This window comes from Rhamphochromis sp. 'chilingali' (genome assembly GCF_963969265.1).
Source record: "Rhamphochromis sp. 'chilingali' genome assembly, chromosome: 15".
NCBI classification, from domain to species: Eukaryota; Metazoa; Chordata; class Actinopteri; order Cichliformes; family Cichlidae; genus Rhamphochromis; species Rhamphochromis sp. 'chilingali'.
Genome location: NC_137942.1, coordinates 24,580,785 through 24,600,605, shown reverse-complemented (window position 1 = coordinate 24,600,605; position 19,821 = coordinate 24,580,785). Strand labels below are relative to the sequence as shown.

The following is a 19,821-nucleotide window of genomic DNA, read 5'->3' as shown; positions in this document are numbered from 1 at the left end:
CACAAGCTTTGTCACAAAGGAAAGAAGGATGGGAGGAAAGATCACAAGCTTTGTCACAAAGGAAAGAAGGATGGATGGAAGGATCACATGCATTGTCACAAAGGAAAGAAGGATGGAAGGAAGGAAGGATCACAAGCATTGTCACAAAGGAAAGAAGAATGGAAGGAAGGATCACATGCATTGTCACAAAGGAAAGAACGATGGAAGGCAGGATGACATGCAATGTCACAAAGGAAAGAAGGATGGAAGGAAGAATCACATGCATTGTCACAAAGGAAAGAAGGATGGAAGGAAGGATCACATGCATTGTCACAAAGGAAAGAACGATGGAAGGCAGGATGACATGCAATGTCACAAAGGAAAGAAGGATGGAAGGAAGAATCACATGCATTGTCACAAAGGAAAGAAGGATGGAAGGAAGGATCACAAGCATTGTCACAAAGGAAAGAAGGATGGAAGGAAGGATCACAAGCATTGTCACAAAGGAAAGAAGGATGGAAGAAAGGATCACAAGCATTGTCACAAAGGAAAGAACGATGGAAGGCAGGATGACATGCAATGTCACAAAGGAAAGAAGGATGGAAGGAAGGATCACATGCATTGTCACAAAGGAAAGAAGGATGGAAGGAAGGATCACAAGCATTGTCACAAAGGAAAGAAGGATGGAAGGAAGGATCACATGCATTGTCACAAAGGAAAGAACGATGGAAGGCAGGATGACATGCAATGTCACAAAGGAAAGAAGGATGGAAGGAAGAATCACATGCATTGTCACAAAGGAAAGAAGGATGGAAGGAAGGATCACATGCATTGTCACAAAGGAAAGAACGATGGAAGGCAGGATGACATGCAATGTCACAAAGGAAAGAAGGATGGAAGGAAGAATCACATGCATTGTCACAAAGGAAAAAAGGATGGAAGGAAGGATCACATGCATTGTCACAAAGGAAAGAAGGATGGAAGGATGGATCACAAGCTTTGTCACAAAGGAAAGAAGGATGGAAGGAAGGATCACAAGCTTTGTCACAAAGGAAAGAAGGATGGAAGGAAGGATCACATGCAATGTCACAAAGGAAAGAAGGATGGAAGGAAGGAAGGAAGGATCACAAGCTTTGTCACAAAGGAAAGAAGGATGGAAGGAAGGAAGGAAGGATCACAAGCTTTGTCACAAAGGAAAGAAGGATGGAAGGAAGGAAAGATCACAAGCTTTGTCACAAAGGAAAGAAGGATGGAAGGAAGGATCACATGCAATGTCAAAAAGGAAAGAAGGAAAGAAGGATGGATGGAAGGATCACATGCATTGTCACAAAGGAAAGAAGGATGGAAGGAAGGAAGGATCACAAGCATTGTCACAAAGGAAAGAAGGATGGAAGGAAGAATCACATGCATTGTCACAAAGGAAAGAAGGATGGAAGGAAGGATCACATGCATTGTCACAAAGGAAAGAACGATGGAAGGCAGGATGACATGCAATGTCACAAAGGAAAGAAGGATGGAAGGAAGAATCACATGCATTGTCACAAAGGAAAGAAGGATGGAAGGAAGGATCACAAGCATTGTCACAAAGGAAAGAAGGATGGAAGGAAGGATCACATGCATTGTCACAAAGGAAAGAATGATGGAAGGCAGGATGACATGCAATGTCACAAAGGAAAGAAGGATGGAAGGAAGAATCACATGCATTGTCACAAAGGAAAGAAGGACGGAAGGAAGGATCACATGCATTGTCACAAAGGAAAGAAGGATGGAAGGAAGGATCACAAGCATTGTCACAAAGGAAAGAAGGACGGAAGGAAGGATCACTTGCATTGTCACAAAGGAAAGAACGATGGAAGGCAGGATGACATGCAATGTCACAAAGGAAAGAAGGATGGAAGGAAGAATCACATGCATTGTCACAAAGGAAAGAAGGATGGAAGGAAGGATCACATGCATTGTCACAAAGGAAAGAAGGATGGAAGGCAGGATGTCATGCATTGTCACAAAGGAAAGAAGGATGGAAGGATGGATCACAAGCTTTGTCACAAAGGAAAGAAGGATGGAAGGAAGGATCACAAGCTTTGTCACAAAGGAAAGAAGGATGGAAGGAAGGATCACATGCATTGTCACAAAGGAAAGAAGGATGGAAGGATGGATCACAAGCTTTGTCACAAAGGAAAGAAGGATGGAAGGAAGGATCACAAGCTTTGTCACAAAGGAAAGAAGGATGGAAGGAAGGATCACAGGCTTTGTCACAAAGGAAAGAAGGATGGAAGGAAGGATCACAAACATGGTCACAAAGGAAAGAAGGATGGAAGGAAGAATCACATGCATTGTCACAAAGGAAAGAAGGATGGAAGGAAGGATCACATGCATTGTCACAAAGGAAAGAAGGATGGAAGGAAGGATCACAAGCATTGTCACAAAGGAAAGAAGGATGGAAGGAAGGATCACAAGCATTGTCACAAAGGAAAGAAGGATGGAAGGAAGGATCACAAGCTTTGTCACAAAGGAAAGAAGGATGGAAGGAAGGAAAGATCACAAGCTTTGTCACAAGTGCAATACTTTAATTTTCTGCTGCTCATTCCTGTGCAATATCCCATCTGCCCTCCCGTCATATTTCTTTTCAAGATTTTCTTATTTAATCACTAATGTACATATATTTATATTTATAGATACATATATATTCAGTCATCTTTTCTCTTTTACCATGTCTCTCTAATATTTTGCTCCTTACTATTTTTCTATTTTCTTTATTGTTTTATTTTATTTTAATATATTTTCTCCTACTGTGCATGCTGCTGAGTGACTGCTGCTCGTCAAACACATTTAATTGCAATGTTGACCCTGTGCTAACTTGCATATGACAAATAAATCTGAAAACTGAAACTAAACTAAGGAAAGAAGGATGGAAGGAAAGATCACAAGCTTTGTCACAAAGGAAAGAAGGATGGAAGGAAGGATCACAAGCTTTGTCACAAAGGAAAGAAGGATGGGAGGAAAGATCACAAGCTTTGTCACAAAGGAAAGAAGGATGGATGGAAGGATCACATGCATTGTCACAAAGGAAAGAAGGATGGAAGGAAGGAAGGATCACAAGCATTGTCACAAAGGAAAGAAGGATGGAATGAAGAATCACATGCATTGTCACAAAGGAAAGAAGAATGGAAGGAAGGATCACATGCATTGTCACAAAGGAAAGAACGATGGAAGGCAGGATGACATGCAATGTCACAAAGGAAAGAAGGATGGAAGGAAGAATCACATGCATTGTCACAAAGGAAAGAAGGATGGAAGGAAGGATCACATGCATTGTCACAAAGGAAAGAAGGATGGAAGGAAGGATCACAAGCTTTGTCACAAAGGAAAGAACTATGGAAGGCAGGATGACATGCAATGTCACAAAGGAAAGAAGGATGGAAGGAAGAATCACATGCATTGTCACAAAGGAAAGAAGGGTGGAAGGAAGGATCACATGCATTGTCACAAAGGAAAGAAGGATGGAAGGAAGGATCACATGCATTGTCACAAAGGAAAGAAGGATGGAAGGAAGGATCACATGCATTGTTACAAAGGAAAGAAGGATGGAAGGAAGGATCACAAGCATTGTCACAAAGGAAAGAAGGATGGAAGGAAGGATTACATGCATTGTCACAAAGGAAAGAAGGATGGAAGGATGGATCACAAGCTTTGTCACAAAGGAAAGAAGGATGGAAGGAAGGATCACAAGCTTTGTCACAAAGGAAAGAAGGATGGAAGGAAGGATCACAAGCTTTGTCACAAAGGAAAGAAGGATGGAAGGAAGGATCACAAGCATTGTCACAAAGGAAAGAAGGATGGAAGGAAGAATCACATGCATTGTCACAAAGGAAAGAAGGATGGAAGGAAGGATCACATGCATTGTCACAAAGGAAAGAAGGATGGAAGGAAGGATCACATGCATTGTCACAAAGGAAAGAAGGATGGAAGGAAGGATCACAAGCATTGTCACAAAGGAAAGAAGGATGGAAGGAAGGATCACAAGCTTTGTCACAAAGGAAAGAAGGATGGAAGGAAGGAAAGATCACAAGCTTTGTCACAAGTGCAATACTTTAATTTTCTGCTGCTCATTCCTGTGCAATATCCCATCTGCCCTCCCGTCATATTTCTTTTCAAGATTTTCTTATTTAATCACTAATGTACATATATTTATATTTATAGATACATATATATTCAGTCATCTTTTCTCTTTTACCATGTCTCTCTAATATTTTGCTCCTTGCTATTTTTCTATTTTCTTTATTATTTTATTTTATTTTAATATATTTTCTCCTACTGTGCATGCTGCTGAGTGACTGCTGCTCGTCAAACACATTTAATTGCAATGTTGACCCTGTGCTAACTTGCATATGACAAATAAATCTGAAAACTAAAACCAAGAGCACCTGGCTGCAGCCACTGTCCACTGTGGAGCTCCACAGTAACCGGAAACACGTGACCTCCACAGTAACCGGAAACACGTGACCTCCACACTAGCCGTAAACACGTAACTTCGGTTAAATCGACTTTGACAGCGAAAACTAAATTGCGTTTTTGTTACTATAAAATGGTTTTAAGTGTGGGGGGGGGTTTAACACTCTGGGTTTGTTCAAAAAAAATTCACCATCCCCTAAATTGTTCGTGGCCAAAAGTGACACTTGCTGTTTCGCTGATTTATTATTATTTTTACAGTACATCGTGTTGTGCGTTCTGATTGCTGTAGACCATTGTCAATCAATCTAGTCCAGTGTCTCCTGTACAGGAGCGGTCCCTAATAGGCCCACGGACCGGTCCCGGTCCGTGAGTCCTTTGGTACCGTTCCGCGAGGGTTGATCCTCCGGTGTGAAATGTATGGTTGTAGTTGTGTGTCTTATTTTGAAAGAACTATTTATGCGTTACCATAGCGACCAGAGAGCGTTAAGAAGCAGAGAGGAGGATGTCACTGTCATTGTTGTTGGCGCACAGCTCAAGTCACGTTTATTATTATATTTACAAAATACCACAGTTTCTTTTTTTTATTCTTTTGTTGTATTTATCCGCGACACCTTAAAGGTAGTTCCCTGAAAATATTGTCTGACATTAAAGTGGTCTGTGGTGCAAAAAAGGTTGGGGACTCCCGCTGTACAGTACAGAATGCGTTTAGCTTGTCGAATTTACATAAATCTTCGATCGCTAGCAGTGTAACTCTGAAGTGCTGTACTGTACGTTTGGAAGTTTTCTCCCAAACAAACACAACAATGCCGACGAAACGTTTTGCACCCTCAAATGCACCTTTAGGTTTCATTCCATAATACTGGACTTGTGTTTCTACAAAGGTTTGAACTCTAAGAGTGTTTAAACAAAGAGAAAAGTGTGAAAATGTTCATTCCTGTCTGAGAAAAGTGTATAAAGCATGTAGTGAGGGGTTTTACAGTCTTAACATCTGTAATAATTGTAAAATATAAAGTTGGCTATGGATTTTACCTACCGCGGGTTATTTTTTGAACGTAACACCAGCGATAAACGAGGCACCGCTGTATTATTAATAGTAGTGTCTGGGACATCTAATTGATTAACATCAACATTGATTATTATGCACTATTATTTTTGTTCAAGGAGAGCCAAAAATATACAACTCTCTCTCAGCTTGTTTGTTGCCAAAAATGGCCACTTTTTGTGTATGTTCACAAAATGCTATAAAATGTATATTTCTTAAAACATTTATCTACTTTTACCGACGTGACTCTTTAAAATAGCACCAGTCCTTTTCATCAAAATCAAAATTGTATCTAAATCTTTTACTCTTTATAGCCAGTTAGGTTATATATTACCATTAACTTTTCTGGTAAAACGGTGATAAAGTCCTAATGTTTTCATGAAACTTCCTTTTTTTCCCCATCTGAGCATCGGGGAAAAGGCCGTCTTGCAATTGTTGAGGTCACTAGTGTGTGCCCCATTTCTTCCAGGATCACTCTCTTTATAGGTTTTAGTGGACTCCTAGTACTGCGAAGTGGTTTCATGGTACAAAGGGATTGTATTCCAAGATCTGGGAGACTGTAGAAATGAGCAGTGATGCCCTTCCTACCATCTTTCCAGAAAAATAAGTGATCTGTAAGCTGTTAGGCTGACTTACAGCAGCAGCACTTTCTGCACCTGCATAAACTCCAGGACACATTTACTAACGGTGTTTGTTGCTGTATGTGCAGCTTTGAATTTTTTAATAATATATATTTTGTTAATATTTTGGCTATGGTGTCTTGTTATGAAATGTAAAAGAGTAAAAGTGTTTTTAGCAGGTGCTTCAAAGCTAAGTTTGACTGGGAAACTCAAAGCTCAATTGGCTGTATCAACAGAAATTCACTGCAGCCTATGTAATATTTCATGCGTCATAATTTATTCTACTCTATCTTGCAAATACATATTTGTGTGGCAATGTCATGCACAACACACATAACTATTAGATCCTTAAGATCAAACCCGTGTCATTGTTTTGGTCCACTGCAGTGCAGTAGTCAAAAAAAAAGAATAAGTGAAGTGTCCACAGATAGCCAGGATAGAGCCCAGAGTGTTAATGTTTAAAATGTATAAAAATATTATTGATTACAATTCTTTACTGTTAATATCAACAATAAGCTTTTTATTTTGAAATTACAAGTTTAAAAAAATGCTGTTACATTTACATTTAATGCTGTTTCACTGTAATCATTTATTATAAGTATGGACACAGAATCAAGTGAACAACATTTTGAAATAAGTTTAATTGGAATTTTGTACTATGCAAAAACAACAACAACAACAACAACAACAACATATTAAACAAACACAGCCAGTGCCTTCATTTGTCCATTACATGTCAAACATAGCACTGACCCTTAGCCCCTGATCATCAGCACATGCTTTCAAAAAGAGCTCCATGTCCTTTGCAAACTGAAAAACAAAGAGGAACAAGTCCCTTGCTCCAGTGTCTTCTTCCTCTGACATGTCTCTTAAGACCCTCTGCTGGTCCCCTTGATTTAAGGACAGATATTTGGGCATTGTTACATGTGCCTTATTTTGGACAGCCCACTGCACAGCAGGACGCAGATCTTCAACAACTGCTGGCTCCTGTGTCAGGCAAATGGGGATGAAAACATAGTTATTTCTCTGTTGCAGAACAGTTTTTTAACAGTTATTCAAATGTCACTAACCATGTAATTACACTACTGTTTAAAGTGAATACTGACCTGACTGACTTCCTGGAACTTGCGCTTTTTCAGTCTGAAAATGGGCACGTGTTGTCCTTCAAGCACAGCTTTGGCTTCCTCTCTCCAGTGTGCAAATAGCTTGCCAGAGCTACGAAGAGTAAGGCCACAGTGAGGGCATGTCATTTTCATGGACTTTCCATCAGCTGCAGTTTTATTGAACACAGAGGGTAGAGCTTATGAATGTTCTAACAAAGACTCAGAAAATGGTTCAGATACCGAAGACAAAACCTTGGGGGGGGGAGACGGGTCTCCTCGAAGAGTTCAGCGGGGAGCAGTCCTGATAATGGTGGCTGACTTGGCATTGAAGAATGCTGACAAGACAATAAATGCCTTGCCATATCCCCACGCCGTATGATTGTAATCTTACAGACAGGGCAGTGAAAGTGTCCTGTTGTCCTACAAGGCTGCCTGCACCGGCATATCATTTTATCTGTAAGAGAAAAAAACAAACAAACAAACAGATGTAATTTAAATGTAGTTGTATAGAATGCAATCAATTTGTCTAACAATCAGATTGTACATGTTAACAAAAACATCCAAGCCAACCTCAATAATGAAAGCAAAATGGTATGGATCACAAAAGTTATGTCAAGAAAAGTGGTGAAAAGTAAATAAAAATATATTTTATAAAAACACTATTTTTGTTGCAGATGAATGCACTGAACTGTACAATATCAACAGCAACTTTTAAGTCAACAAAGATACTGCAGAAGTGCTTAAAAAAGTGCATATTTATAACTATAAAGTATATTTAATACAAACATACCTTTTAAAGGCAAAGCATTTTTTATATGCACACTTAGATGCTCCTCAATCTTTGCCCTGACAGTAGGGCTGAAAGTGGGGCACAGAGGGCAGTGAAAGAGTCCTCTGCAACACGTGTTGCATTCCTGCAATTCTGGCTTTAAGCCTGAATTCCAGATTGATGTGTGCATCTAAAACACAGAGAGAAACAGATAAACACCATATACACATTTAAGTTAAGGTTTTAGCAGAAATAACAATTTACACTTGGCATGTAATAGATTTGGGAAGAAAATTCTTGAAAAAAAAAACCCAAATATTTTAAAAGACACTTTAATCTGTGAGATATGTTTCTATTGACATATAACAGTCAATTGAACAGAGGCTAACTAAAATCTGGGCAATAAAAAAGCTGTACAGAAAAGAATGACGAATAGAAGTATTGATAAATATATAAATCTGTTTGTGACGAAATTTGCAGTGTTGACGCTAACCAAAGGTGTCACAAGTACACACGTTCCTTACTACAGTTTAGATACCTCTGTTTAGAAAGCACTGGCTCGACTTTTTAGTCAAGTCGAAGTAAGAAGTACAGGGTCTAAAATATAATTTATGTACAAAATTTTGAAGTAATCTTGCGTCCAAAGCACGCGTGCTGATTTACAAATGTACGGATTACAAAGTACAGATACGCGTGCTAAAATGTGAGAAGTAGAAGTATAAAGAAGTATACAGTAGGCACAAAAAAGTACAGCAGTGAAGTAAAGATACCAGAAAATTCTACTTAAGTACAGTATTGAAGTATTCGTTATTTTGCATCTCTGACGCCAACAATAAATCATACTCTAATGCAAAATGTGGTTTTTGCTTCTTCTCGCCCACAGAAGCCGTTAATCCAGCTCTCTTACTAAAACCAGGCCTAGGAAAAAGCATATCTGTGTGTTTCTCTGCCATGGAGCACGATGAAAAAACATTAAAATAAGGAGGAATGTTGTTGTAACGCAAAAAAAGTGGCAACATGATCATTGTAAGAAAACTAGACGATTCCTAGAATTATGAAATCACTAACGGCAAATTTATATAAGAAAGACTTAACTAACCTTTGCGATCAACTTGCAAGACTTCCACGGTATCCATGCGTGTTTACGGCTACTGTGGAGGTCACGTGCTTCCGGCTACTGTGGAGGTCACGTGCTTCCGGCTACTGTGGAGCTCCACAGTGGCTGCAGCCAGACCCTTCTCACTAAAACTAAACAAAGGAAAGAAGGATGGAAGGAAGGATCACATGCATTGTCACCAAGGAAAGAAGGATGGAAGGAAGGATCACAAGCATTGTCACAAAGGAAAGAAGGATGGAAGGAAGGATCACAAACTTTGTCACAAAGGAAAGAAGGATGGAAGGAAGGATCACATGCATTGTCACAAAGGAAAGAAGGATGGAAGGAAGGATCACAAGCTTTGTCACAAAGGAAAGAAGGATGGATGGAAGGATCACATGCATTGTCACAAAGGAAAGAAGGATGGAAGGAAGGAAGGATCACAAGCATTGTCACAAAGGAAAGAAGGATGGAAGGAAGAATCACATGCATTGTCACAAAGGAAAGAAGGATGGAAGGAAGGATCACATGCATTGTCACAAAGGAAAGAACGATGGAAGGCAGGATGACATGCAATGTCACAAAGGAAAGAAGGATGGAAGGAAGAATCACATGCATTGTCACAAAGGAAAGAAGGATGGAAGGAAGGATCACATGCATTGTCACAAAGGAAAGAACGATGGAAGGCAGGATGACATGCAATGTCACAAAGGAAAGAAGGATGGAAGGAAAAATCACATGCATTGTCACAAAGGAAAAAAGGATGGAAGGAAGGATCACAAGCATTGTCACAAAGGAAAGAAGGATGCAAGGAAGGATCACAAGCATTGTCACAAAGGAAAGAAGGATGGAAGGAAGGATCACAAGCTTTGTCACAAAGGAAAGAAGGATGGAAGGAAGGAAAGATCACAAGCTTTGTCACAAGTGCAATACTTTAATTTTCTGCTGCTCATTCCTGTGCAATATCCCATCTGCCCTCCCGTCATATTTCTTTTCAAGATTTTCTTATTTAATCACTAATGTACATATATTTATATTTATAGATACATATATATTCAGTCATCTTTTCTCTTTTACCATGTCTCTCTAATATTTTGCTCCTTACTATTTTTCTATTTTCTTTATTGTTTTATTTTATTTTAATATATTTTCTCCTACTGTGCATGCTGCTGAGTGACTGCTGCTCGTAAAACACATTTAATTGCAATGTTGACCCTGTGCTAACTTGCATATGACAAATAAATCTGAAAACTGAAACTAAACTAAGGAAAGGATGGAAGGAAAGATCACAAGCTTTGTCACAAAGGAAAGAAGGATGGAAGGAAGGATCACAAGCTTTGTCACAAAGGAAAGAAGGATGGGAGGAAAGATCACAAGCTTTGTCACAAAGGAAAGAAGGATGGATGGAAGGATCACATGCATTGTCACAAAGGAAAGAAGGATGGAAGGAAGGAAGGATCACAAGCATTGTCACAAAGGAAAGAAGGATGCAAGGAAGAATCACATGCATTGTCACAAAGGAAAGAAGGATGGAAGGAAGGATCACATGCATTGTCACAAAGGAAAGAACGATGGAAGGCAGGATGACATGCAATGTCACAAAGGAAAGAAGGATGGAAGGAAGGATCACAAGCATTGTCACAAAGGAAAGAAGGATGGAAGGAAGGATCACATGCATTGTCACAAAGGAAAGAACGATGGAAGGCAGGATGACATGCAATGTCACAAAGGAAAGAAGGATGGAAGGAAGAATCACATGCATTGTCACAAAGGAAAGAAGGATGGAAGGAAGGATCACAAGCATTGTCACAAAGGAAAGAAGGATGGAAGGAAGGATCACAAGCATTGTCACAAAGGAAAGAAGGATGGAAGGCAGGATGACATGCAATGTCACAAAGGAAAGAAGGATGGAAGGAAGAATCACATGCATTGTCACAAAGGAAAGAAGGATGGAAGGAAGGATCACATGCATTGTCACAAAGGAAAGAAGGATGGAAGGAAGGATCACAAGCATTGTCACAAAGGAAAGAAGGATGGAAGGAAGGATCACAAGCATTGTCACAAAGGAAAGAAGGATGGAAGGAAGGATCACAAGCTTTGTCACAAAGGAAAGAAGGATGGAAGGAAGGATCACATGCATTGTCACAAAGGAAAGAAGGATGGAAGGAACACTGTTAACCTTTGCTGTATTTTTCACAGTAAAATACCACAAAATGCCCAGTAACTTACCTGAAAACATTTCTACAGTTAATTACTGTAATTTGCTTTGCATTATGGGTATATTAAGGTTATTTACATTTACTTACTGTATTTTTTAAAATTGCGGTAGTAGTTATACCTACCGTTAACACATTAGCAGTAGTGCTACTGTATTATGTGATTTGAATGGTTCATCATACTGTTTGTGTATTTTTACTCTTTCAGTGGTTGGTTGCAATAGTGCATTACATTTTAACTCTTTCACTGCCAACCATTTCCAGATTTTCCTCCAACCTATGCCATTTGTCAGTATGATACCAGTGAAAGTATTATGGTTTTGACTTTTTAGGGGACTTGCCTGTGTGTAAGGTTCAAGAATTCTGATCATCTAATCTGCTGCATGCAGTTGTATGCACATGCACAGCTGCTGCAAATGTGTGCTTGCCACTGCGTTGCCAAAGGCGAACTTCAGTCAGTGGAGAATATTGTAATAATTTGGCGGAGGCTTCTCAGTCGAGCAGTAACTGAATTGCTCATTTACTGAACGTGCAACATGTACAGAACTCTTCTGGGAACTAGTCAACCCAACTTAGTGAAACACACACTGAATGCATGCTGGCCCCGCCCACCCACCTACCTCTACCAACCACCACTCCATATCCTGACTGACATGACCTGTGATCCAGTGATTGACAGGAGAGGAAAGACAGTCCAACTTTGTTAACTCTTCATTACGATATGCTCGAGAGGACAAAAGATTTTGCACCTCGTTATTGTTGGACCTCTGTGTGGAAACTGCAAACAGGACGTCATAAGGTAATGCAAAGGACTCTCCTACCTAACATACTCGTTTATTAATTCTTAAGAGCATATATATTTTTTGTGTGTGGGGGGGAGGGGGGGGGGCTTAAAATCGGTGTTAGCTTGGTCGAAATAGCACATTAGCTGAATTATTCTGGAAAAAATAGGTTGTGTGTGTTTTTTTCTTTTCTTATTTAAATATATATTTAGATATATATTTTCCACGGGGAGGGGCGAAGAACACAGGCACAACGACAGTCTTTGTCTTTTTCCCGCCGAGTGTGGTGCATTGTCCTCCTGCGCTTCTGTTCTATGACTATTGAGAAGCTGGCCATGCTAACAGTGGGACATTTAGCTTCAGCTAAAGCAGCAGGTAAAAATACACATTTAATGAGAATAAAGAAAGACAACTTTTTTTTTGGAAATTTAGAGACTGCTAAAACAATCTTATCCAGTTTTGAGCTTGCTCATGTAGGTTAGCCTGCTTTATTTAATTTTGTGTGAGCTGCAGTACACAACACTAAAAAGTTAATATAACATTAGGTTGGTGGCATGAGGAACTCCAACCTAAGTTTAATATTTATTATTTTTTTAAGTGGGAAGGGGAGCATGTTTTTTTTCCTTTAATACAACGTCTTCCAGGGTCTTTTTCATAGGAAAACCGTGTAACGTCTGTGTTAGGTTGGTCAAAAGAGCAATTAGTTGAATTATTCTTGAAAAGATGGGTTGTGTGTTTTTTTTCTTTTATTTACTTATGTAAATATATTTTTCAAGGGTTAAATAAATGCAACATTAAATTAACAATTGTCTCTCTGTCTTTTCCCGCCCAGTGTGGTGCATTGCTGTCCTCCTGCCCTTGCTGGCTGCGCTGACAGTGTGATGTAGCCTCAGTGTTTGTGTTTTAAAGGCTTTTTCCACCAAGATGTCTGTTGAGAGAGAGATGACCTTACCCATCACACCAAGGGTAATAGCGCTTGGTAAGTAAATAGTTTCAATCCTCTTGTAATATTTTTGTAAAAAATCTATGTAATTATTGTGGTATTTGTACCCACAACAACTTACTTAACAGGGGTTTGTCTGTTTTATATTGTATAAAAATAGAATACACACAGTTTGCTGCTGTTTCTCTTATTATTTATTATACACAATGACCAACAGGAAAAAACAGCCTAACATTTCAGCACAGGCCAAAATGCCAAAACATTAGGCAGTTTTTTCCTGTAATTGATCATAATTTTCATTACATAATAAATAATAAGAGAAATAGCAGCAAACTGTGTGGATTCTATTTTTTTACAGTGTGAGGCCTGCTATCCAGCATTCTTGTGGAAACCTTATTTGTAAGGGTGAGCACATTGTCTTATTGGACTCTTGTCTGTTTTTAGGGAATAATTTCATGTCTGCAAGCCGCTGGATGATCAGTTTGGAGGGCAAGGTATTTTATGAGCCTGAGCAGATGCATGACTTTGCCAGCACCCTTGCTGTCTTCTTTGCGTCATACTACGTTTTCAACCTTGAGTATCAGGAGTCAGCGTCCATCACACAGGAGATGATACAGAGGTAAATACTTTACACCATTAAAGCTTACACCATTTAAGAATGAAATATATGTGATAGCTTGACTACAGTTGCAGAAACATATAGGTGATTGCTGTAATGTATGTTTTAATTTTGAAATTAAAGCAGCCTTTTTTCCGTTAAAAGGTTCTTTGTGAGGATCAATCCAGACATGGGAACAAAATGCCCTGCAAAACTTGGTACAAGCTGCAAGACAGGTCGTGTCGTAAAGAGGAAGGTTACAAGCATCAGCCCTCGGATCACCACCTTCCTCCAGCGGCTCTCTGAGTTTGAATGGAGGACTTCCAACTAGGTAAGAATACAGAGATGATAATATCTTTTACATAGCTGATAATTATATACATACTGTACACACATCCATACAACAGTATGAATGATCTCAGACAGATGTGAACAAGTGAATAACCTGAGCAAACATGAATATTGATGATGTGTCTTTGACAGGTGGTGATAAAGACTACGCTGAACCCGACCATCCTGGTAACGGAAATCTAAATCCCATGTCACATTCTATTTCCTGGGACCCACTGATAATTATTACATTTTGTAAATGATTTTTGTTTTACAATTGTAATAGTTTATTTAATGTTCATGCTGGTGGGTTTGTCCTGTTTTTAGTGGAATGAAAAACTGTTTTCCTTAAAAAAATCAGACACGGAAAGGTGAAGGACTGTGTAGTTTTCATGTACGCTTCTATTTATTTTGGTTATTGACATTGTTTTTATTCAGTTGAAAAATGTTTTTCTTGTTAAAAAAATATCAACAATAAATGTTGGTTTAATTCACTATTCTGAGACTACTTTATTGAATTATATTGTTTTTTGTAAATGTTCTTATATTGAATATGAATGTTAATATTATTTTATATGCTGTAAAACACAATTACAGTCTAAACAAATTATACTGTACACAATTACAGTGTTATACCATAAACCACATTTGCAGTACAGTGATACTATAAAACTTAATCTCGGTAAGTCTTTTTAACTGTAAACCACGTTTACAGTAAAGCTGTTATACTGTAATATATGTTTACAGTAAAGTGGTTGAACTGTAAAACATCACAACAGTAAAGATACTGTAGATTAGTAATTACAGTAACTTACTGGCAATAGTGTTGCCAGTAAGTTGCTGTAAAAATACAATAAAATGTCTAACAGTGAAGGATCACATGCATTGTCACAAAGGAAAGAAGGATGGATGGAAGGATCACATGCATTGTCACAAAGGAAAGAACGATGGAAGGCAGGATGACATGCAATGTCACAAAGGAAAGAAGGATGGAAGGAAGAATCACATGCATTGTCACAAAGGAAAGAAGGATGGGAGGAAGGATCACATGCATTGTCACAAAGGAAAGAAGGATGGAAGGAAGGAAGGATCACAAGCATTGTCACAAAGGAAAGAAGGATGGATGGAAGGATCACATGCATTGTCACAAAGGAAAGAAGGATGGATGGAAGGATCACATGCATTGTCACAAAGGAAAGAAGGATGGAAGGAAGGATCACATGCATTGTCACAAAGGAAAGAAGGATGGAAGGAAGGATCACAAGCATTGTCACAAAGGAAAGAAGGATGGATGGAAGGATCACAAGCATTGTCACAAAGGAAAGAAGGATGGAAGGAAAGATCACAAGCTTTGTCACAAGTGCAATACTTTAATTTTCTGCTGCTCATTCCTGTGCAATATCCCATCTGCCCTCCCGTCATATTTCTTTTCAAGATTTTCTTATTTAATCACTAATGTACATATATTTATATTTATAGATACATATATATTCAGTCATCTTTTCTCTTTTACCATGTCTCTCTAATATTTTGCTCCTTACTATTTTTCTATTTTCTTTATTGTTTTATTTTATTTTAATATATTTTCTCCTACTGTGCATGCTGCTGAGTGACTGCTGCTCGTCAAACACATTTAATTGCAATGTTGACCCTGTGCTAACTTGCATATGACAAATAAATCTGAAAACTGAAACTAAACTAAGGAAAGAAGGATGGAAGGAAAGATCACAAGCTTTGTCACAAAGGAAAGAAGGATGGAAGGAAGGATCACAAGCTTTGTCACAAAGGAAAGAAGGATGGCAGGAAAGATCACAAGCTTTGTCACAAAGGAAAGAAGGATGGATGGAAGGATCACATGCATTGTCACAAAGGAAACAAGGATGGAAGGAAGGATCACAAGCATTGTCACAAAGGAAAGAAGGATGGAAGGAAGGATCACAAGCATTGTCACAAAGGAAAGAAGGATGGAAGGAAGGAAGGATCACAAGCATTGTCACAAAGGAAAGAAGGATGGAAGGAAGGATCACAAGCATTGTCACAAAGGAAAGAAGGATGGAAGGAAGGATCACATGCATTGTCACAAAGGAAAGAACGATGGAAGGCAGGATGACATGCAATGTCACAAAGGAAAGAAGGATGGAAGGAAGAATCACATGCATTGTCACAAAGGAAAGAAGGATGGAAGGCAGGATCACATGCATTGTCACAAAGGAAAGAAGGATGGAAGGAAGGATCACAAGCATTGTCACAAAGGAAAGAAGGATGGATGGAAGGATCACATGCATTGTCACAAAGGAAAGAAGGATGGAAGGAAGGATCACATGCATTGTCACAAAGGAAAGAAGGATGGAAGGAAGGATCACAAGCATTGTCACAAAGGAAAGAAGGATGGATGGAAGGATCACATGCATTGTCACAAAGGAAAGAAGGATGGAAGGAAGGATCACATGCATTGTCACAAAGGAAAGAAGGATGGAAGGAAGGATCACAAGCATTGTCACAAAGGAAAGAAGGATGGATGGAAGGATCACAAGCATTGTCACAAAGGAAAGAAGGATGGAAGGAAAGATCACAAGCTTTGTCACAAGTGCAATACTTTAATTTTCTGCTGCTCATTCCTGTGCAATATCCCATCTGCCCTCCCGTCATATTTCTTTTCAAGATTTTCTTATTTAATCACTAATGTACATATATTTATATTTATAGATACATATATATTCAGTCATCTTTTCTCTTTTACCATGTCTCTCTAATATTTTGCTCCTTACTATTTTTCTATTTTCTTTATTGTTTTATTTTATTTTAATATATTTTCTCCTACTGTGCATGCTGCTGAGTGACTGCTGCTCGTCAAACACATTTAATTGCAATGTTGACCCTGTGCTAAGTTGCATATGACAAATAAATCTGAAAACTGAAACTAAACTAAGGAAAGAAGGATGGAAGGAAAGATCACAAGCTTTGTCACAAAGGAAAGAAGGATGGAAGGAAGGATCACAAGCTTTGTCACAAAGGAAAGAAGGATGGGAGGAAAGATCACAAGCTTTGTCACAAAGGAAAGAAGGATGGATGGAAGGATCACATGCATTGTCACAAAGGAAACAAGGATGGAAGGAAGGATCACAAGCATTGTCACAAAGGAAAGAAGGATGGAAGGAAGGATCACAAGCATTGTCACAAAGGAAAGAAGGATGGAAGGAAGGAAGGATCACAAGCATTGTCACAAAGGAAAGAAGGATGGAAGGAAGGATCACAAGCATTGTCACAAAGGAAAGAAGGATGGAAGGAAGGATCACATGCATTGTCACAAAGGAAAGAACGATGGAAGGCAGGATGACATGCAATGTCACAAAGGAAAGAAGGATGGAAGGAAGAATCACAAGCATTGTCACAAAGGAAAGAAGGATGGAAGGCAGGATCACATGCATTGTCACAAAGGAAAGAACGATGGAAGGCAGGATGACATGCAATGTCACAAAGGAAAGAAGGATGGAAGGAAGAATCACATGCATTGTCACAAAGGAAAGAAGGATGGAAGGAAGGATCACATGCATTGTCACAAAGGAAAGAAGGATGGAAGGATGGATCACAAGCTTTGTCACAAAGGAAAGAAGGATGGAAGGAAGGATCACAAGCTTTGTCACAAAGGAAAGAAGGATGGAAGGAAGGAAGGAAGGATCACAAGCTTTGTCACAAAGGAAAGAAGGATGGAAGGAAAGATCACAAGCTTTGTCACAAGTGCAATACTTTAATTTTCTGCTGCTCATTCCTGTGCAATATCCCATCTGCCCTCCCGTCATATTTCTTTTCAAGATTTTCTTATTTAATCACTAATGTACATATATTTATATTTATAGATACATATATATTCAGTCATCTTTTCTCTTTTACCATGTCTCTCTAATATTTTGCTCCTTACTATTTTTCTATTTTCTTTATTGTTTTATTTTATTTTAATATATTTTCTCCTACTGTGCATGCTGCTGAGTGACTGCTGCTCGTCAAACACATTTAATTGCAATGTTGACCCTGTGCTAACTTGCATATGACAAATAAATCTGAAAACTGAAACTAAACTAAGGAAAGAAGGATGGAAGGAAAGATCACAAGCTTTGTCACAAAGGAAAGAAGGATGGAAGGAAGGATCACAAGCTTTGTCACAAAGGAAAGAAGGATGGGAGGAAAGATCACAAGCTTTGTCACAAAGGAAAGAAGGATGGATGGAAGGATCACATGCATTGTCACAAAGGAAACAAGGATGGAAGGAAGGATCACAAGCATTGTCACAAAGGAAAGAAGGATGGATGGAAGGATCACAAGCATTGTCACAAAGGAAAGAAGGATGGAAGGAAAGATCACAAGCTTTGTCACAAGTGCAATACTTTAATTTTCTGCTGCTCATTCCTGTGCAATATCCCATCTGCCCTCCCGTCATATTTCTTTTCAAGATTTTCTTATTTAATCACTAATGTACATATATTTATATTTATAGATACATATATATTCAGTCATCTTTTCTCTTTTACCATGTCTCTCTAATATTTTGCTCCTTACTATTTTTCTATTTTCTTTATTGTTTTATTTTATTTTAATATATTTTCTCCTACTGTGCATGCTGCTGAGTGACTGCTGCTCGTCAAACACATTTAATTGCAATGTTGACCCTGTGCTAAGTTGCATATGACAAATAAATCTGAAAACTGAAACTAAACTAAGGAAAGAAGGATGGAAGGAAAGATCACAAGCTTTGTCACAAAGGAAAGAAGGATGGAAGGAAGGATCACAAGCTTTGTCACAAAGGAAAGAAGGATGGGAGGAAAGATCACAAGCTTTGTCACAAAGGAAAGAAGGATGGATGGAAGGATCACATGCATTGTCACAAAGGAAACAAGGATGGAAGGAAGGATCACAAGCATTGTCACAAAGGAAAGAAGGATGGAAGGAAGGATCACAAGCATTGTCACAAAGGAAAGAAGGATGGAAGGAAGGAAGGATCACAAGCATTGTCACAAAGGAAAGAAGGATGGAAGGAAGGATCACAAGCATTGTCACAAAGGAAAGAAGGATGGAAGGAAGGATCACATGCATTGTCACAAAGGAAAGAACGATGGAAGGCAGGATGACATGCAATGTCACAAAGGAAAGAAGGATGGAAGGAAGAATCACAAGCATTGTCACAAAGGAAAGAAGGATGGAAGGCAGGATCACATGCATTGTCACAAAGGAAAGAACGATGGAAGGCAGGATGACATGCAATGTCACAAAGAAAAGAAGGATGGAAGGAAGAATCACATGCATTGTCACAAAGGAAAGAAGGATGGAAGGAAGGATCACATGCATTGTCACAAAGGAAAGAAGGATGGAAGGAAGGATCACATGCATTGTCACAAAGGAAAGAAGGATGGAAGGATGGATCACAAGCTTTGTCACAAAGGAAAGAAGGATGGAAGGAAGGATCACAAGCTTTGTCACAAAGGAAAGAAGGATGGAAGGAAGGAAGGAAGGATCACAAGCTTTGTCACAAAGGAAAGAAGGATGGAAGGAAAGATCACAAGCTTTGTCACAAGTGCAATACTTTAATTTTCTGCTGCTCATTCCTGTGCAATATCCCATCTGCCCTCCCGTCATATTTCTTTTCAAGATTTTCTTATTTAATCACTAATGTACATATATTTATATTTATAGATACATATATATTCAGTCATCTTTTCTCTTTTACCATGTCTCTCTAATATTTTGCTCCTTACTATTTTTCTATTTTCTTTATTGTTTTATTTTATTTTAATATATTTTCTCCTACTGTGCATGCTGCTGAGTGACTGCTGCTCGTCAAACACATTTAATTGCAATGTTGACCCTGTGCTAACTTGCATATGACAAATAAATCTGAA

General features: G+C 38.7%; 1 protein-coding gene and 1 long non-coding RNA gene across 4 annotated transcripts; one reads left to right on the top strand and one right to left on the bottom strand.

The window, feature by feature from the left end:
• Positions 1–6,780: 6,780 nt before the first annotated feature.
• On the bottom strand, positions 6,781–9,403 carry LOC308411481. Of its 2 annotated transcripts, XR_013974386.1 has the most exons (5): positions 9,065–9,403; positions 7,987–8,155; positions 7,437–7,650; positions 7,200–7,308; positions 6,781–7,080 (listed from the first exon to the last, which is right to left on the bottom strand). It is a non-coding gene; the product is annotated as an uncharacterized lncRNA (long non-coding RNA). The 2 variants fall into 2 exon arrangements; XR_013974385.1 differs by having other exon boundaries at positions 7,200–7,650.
• Positions 9,404–11,293: 1,890 nt separating this feature from the next.
• Positions 11,294–14,424, top strand: LOC308411477 (uncharacterized protein). 2 transcript variants are annotated; one of them, XM_080905383.1, is made up of 6 exons: positions 11,294–12,076; positions 12,272–12,434; positions 12,892–13,038; positions 13,447–13,621; positions 13,766–13,931; positions 14,084–14,424. In XM_080905383.1, exons 3-5 carry the CDS (start codon positions 12,984–12,986, stop codon positions 13,929–13,931), a joined length of 396 nt encoding a protein of 131 aa, XP_080761509.1. In that variant the 5' UTR covers positions 11,294–12,076; positions 12,272–12,434; positions 12,892–12,983; the 3' UTR covers positions 14,084–14,424. The 2 variants fall into 2 exon arrangements, with proteins under 2 accessions (XP_080761509.1, XP_080761508.1); XM_080905382.1 differs by lacking the exon at positions 12,272–12,434 and having other exon boundaries at positions 11,295–12,076.
• The last annotated feature ends 5,397 nt before the right edge of the window (positions 14,425–19,821 follow it).

Excerpts from the sequence above, each read along its gene's own strand:
- LOC308411477 (XM_080905383.1), top strand. The coding sequence starts at position 12,984 with ATGTCTGTTGAGAGAGAGATGACCTTACCCATCACACCAAGGGTAATA. Across the intron at positions 13,039-13,446 it reads ACCAAGGGTAATAGCGCTTG|GGAATAATTTCATGTCTGCA; the intron begins GTAAGTAAATAG and ends GTCTGTTTTTAG. Across the intron at positions 13,622-13,765 it reads ACACAGGAGATGATACAGAG|GTTCTTTGTGAGGATCAATC; the intron begins GTAAATACTTTA and ends TTCCGTTAAAAG.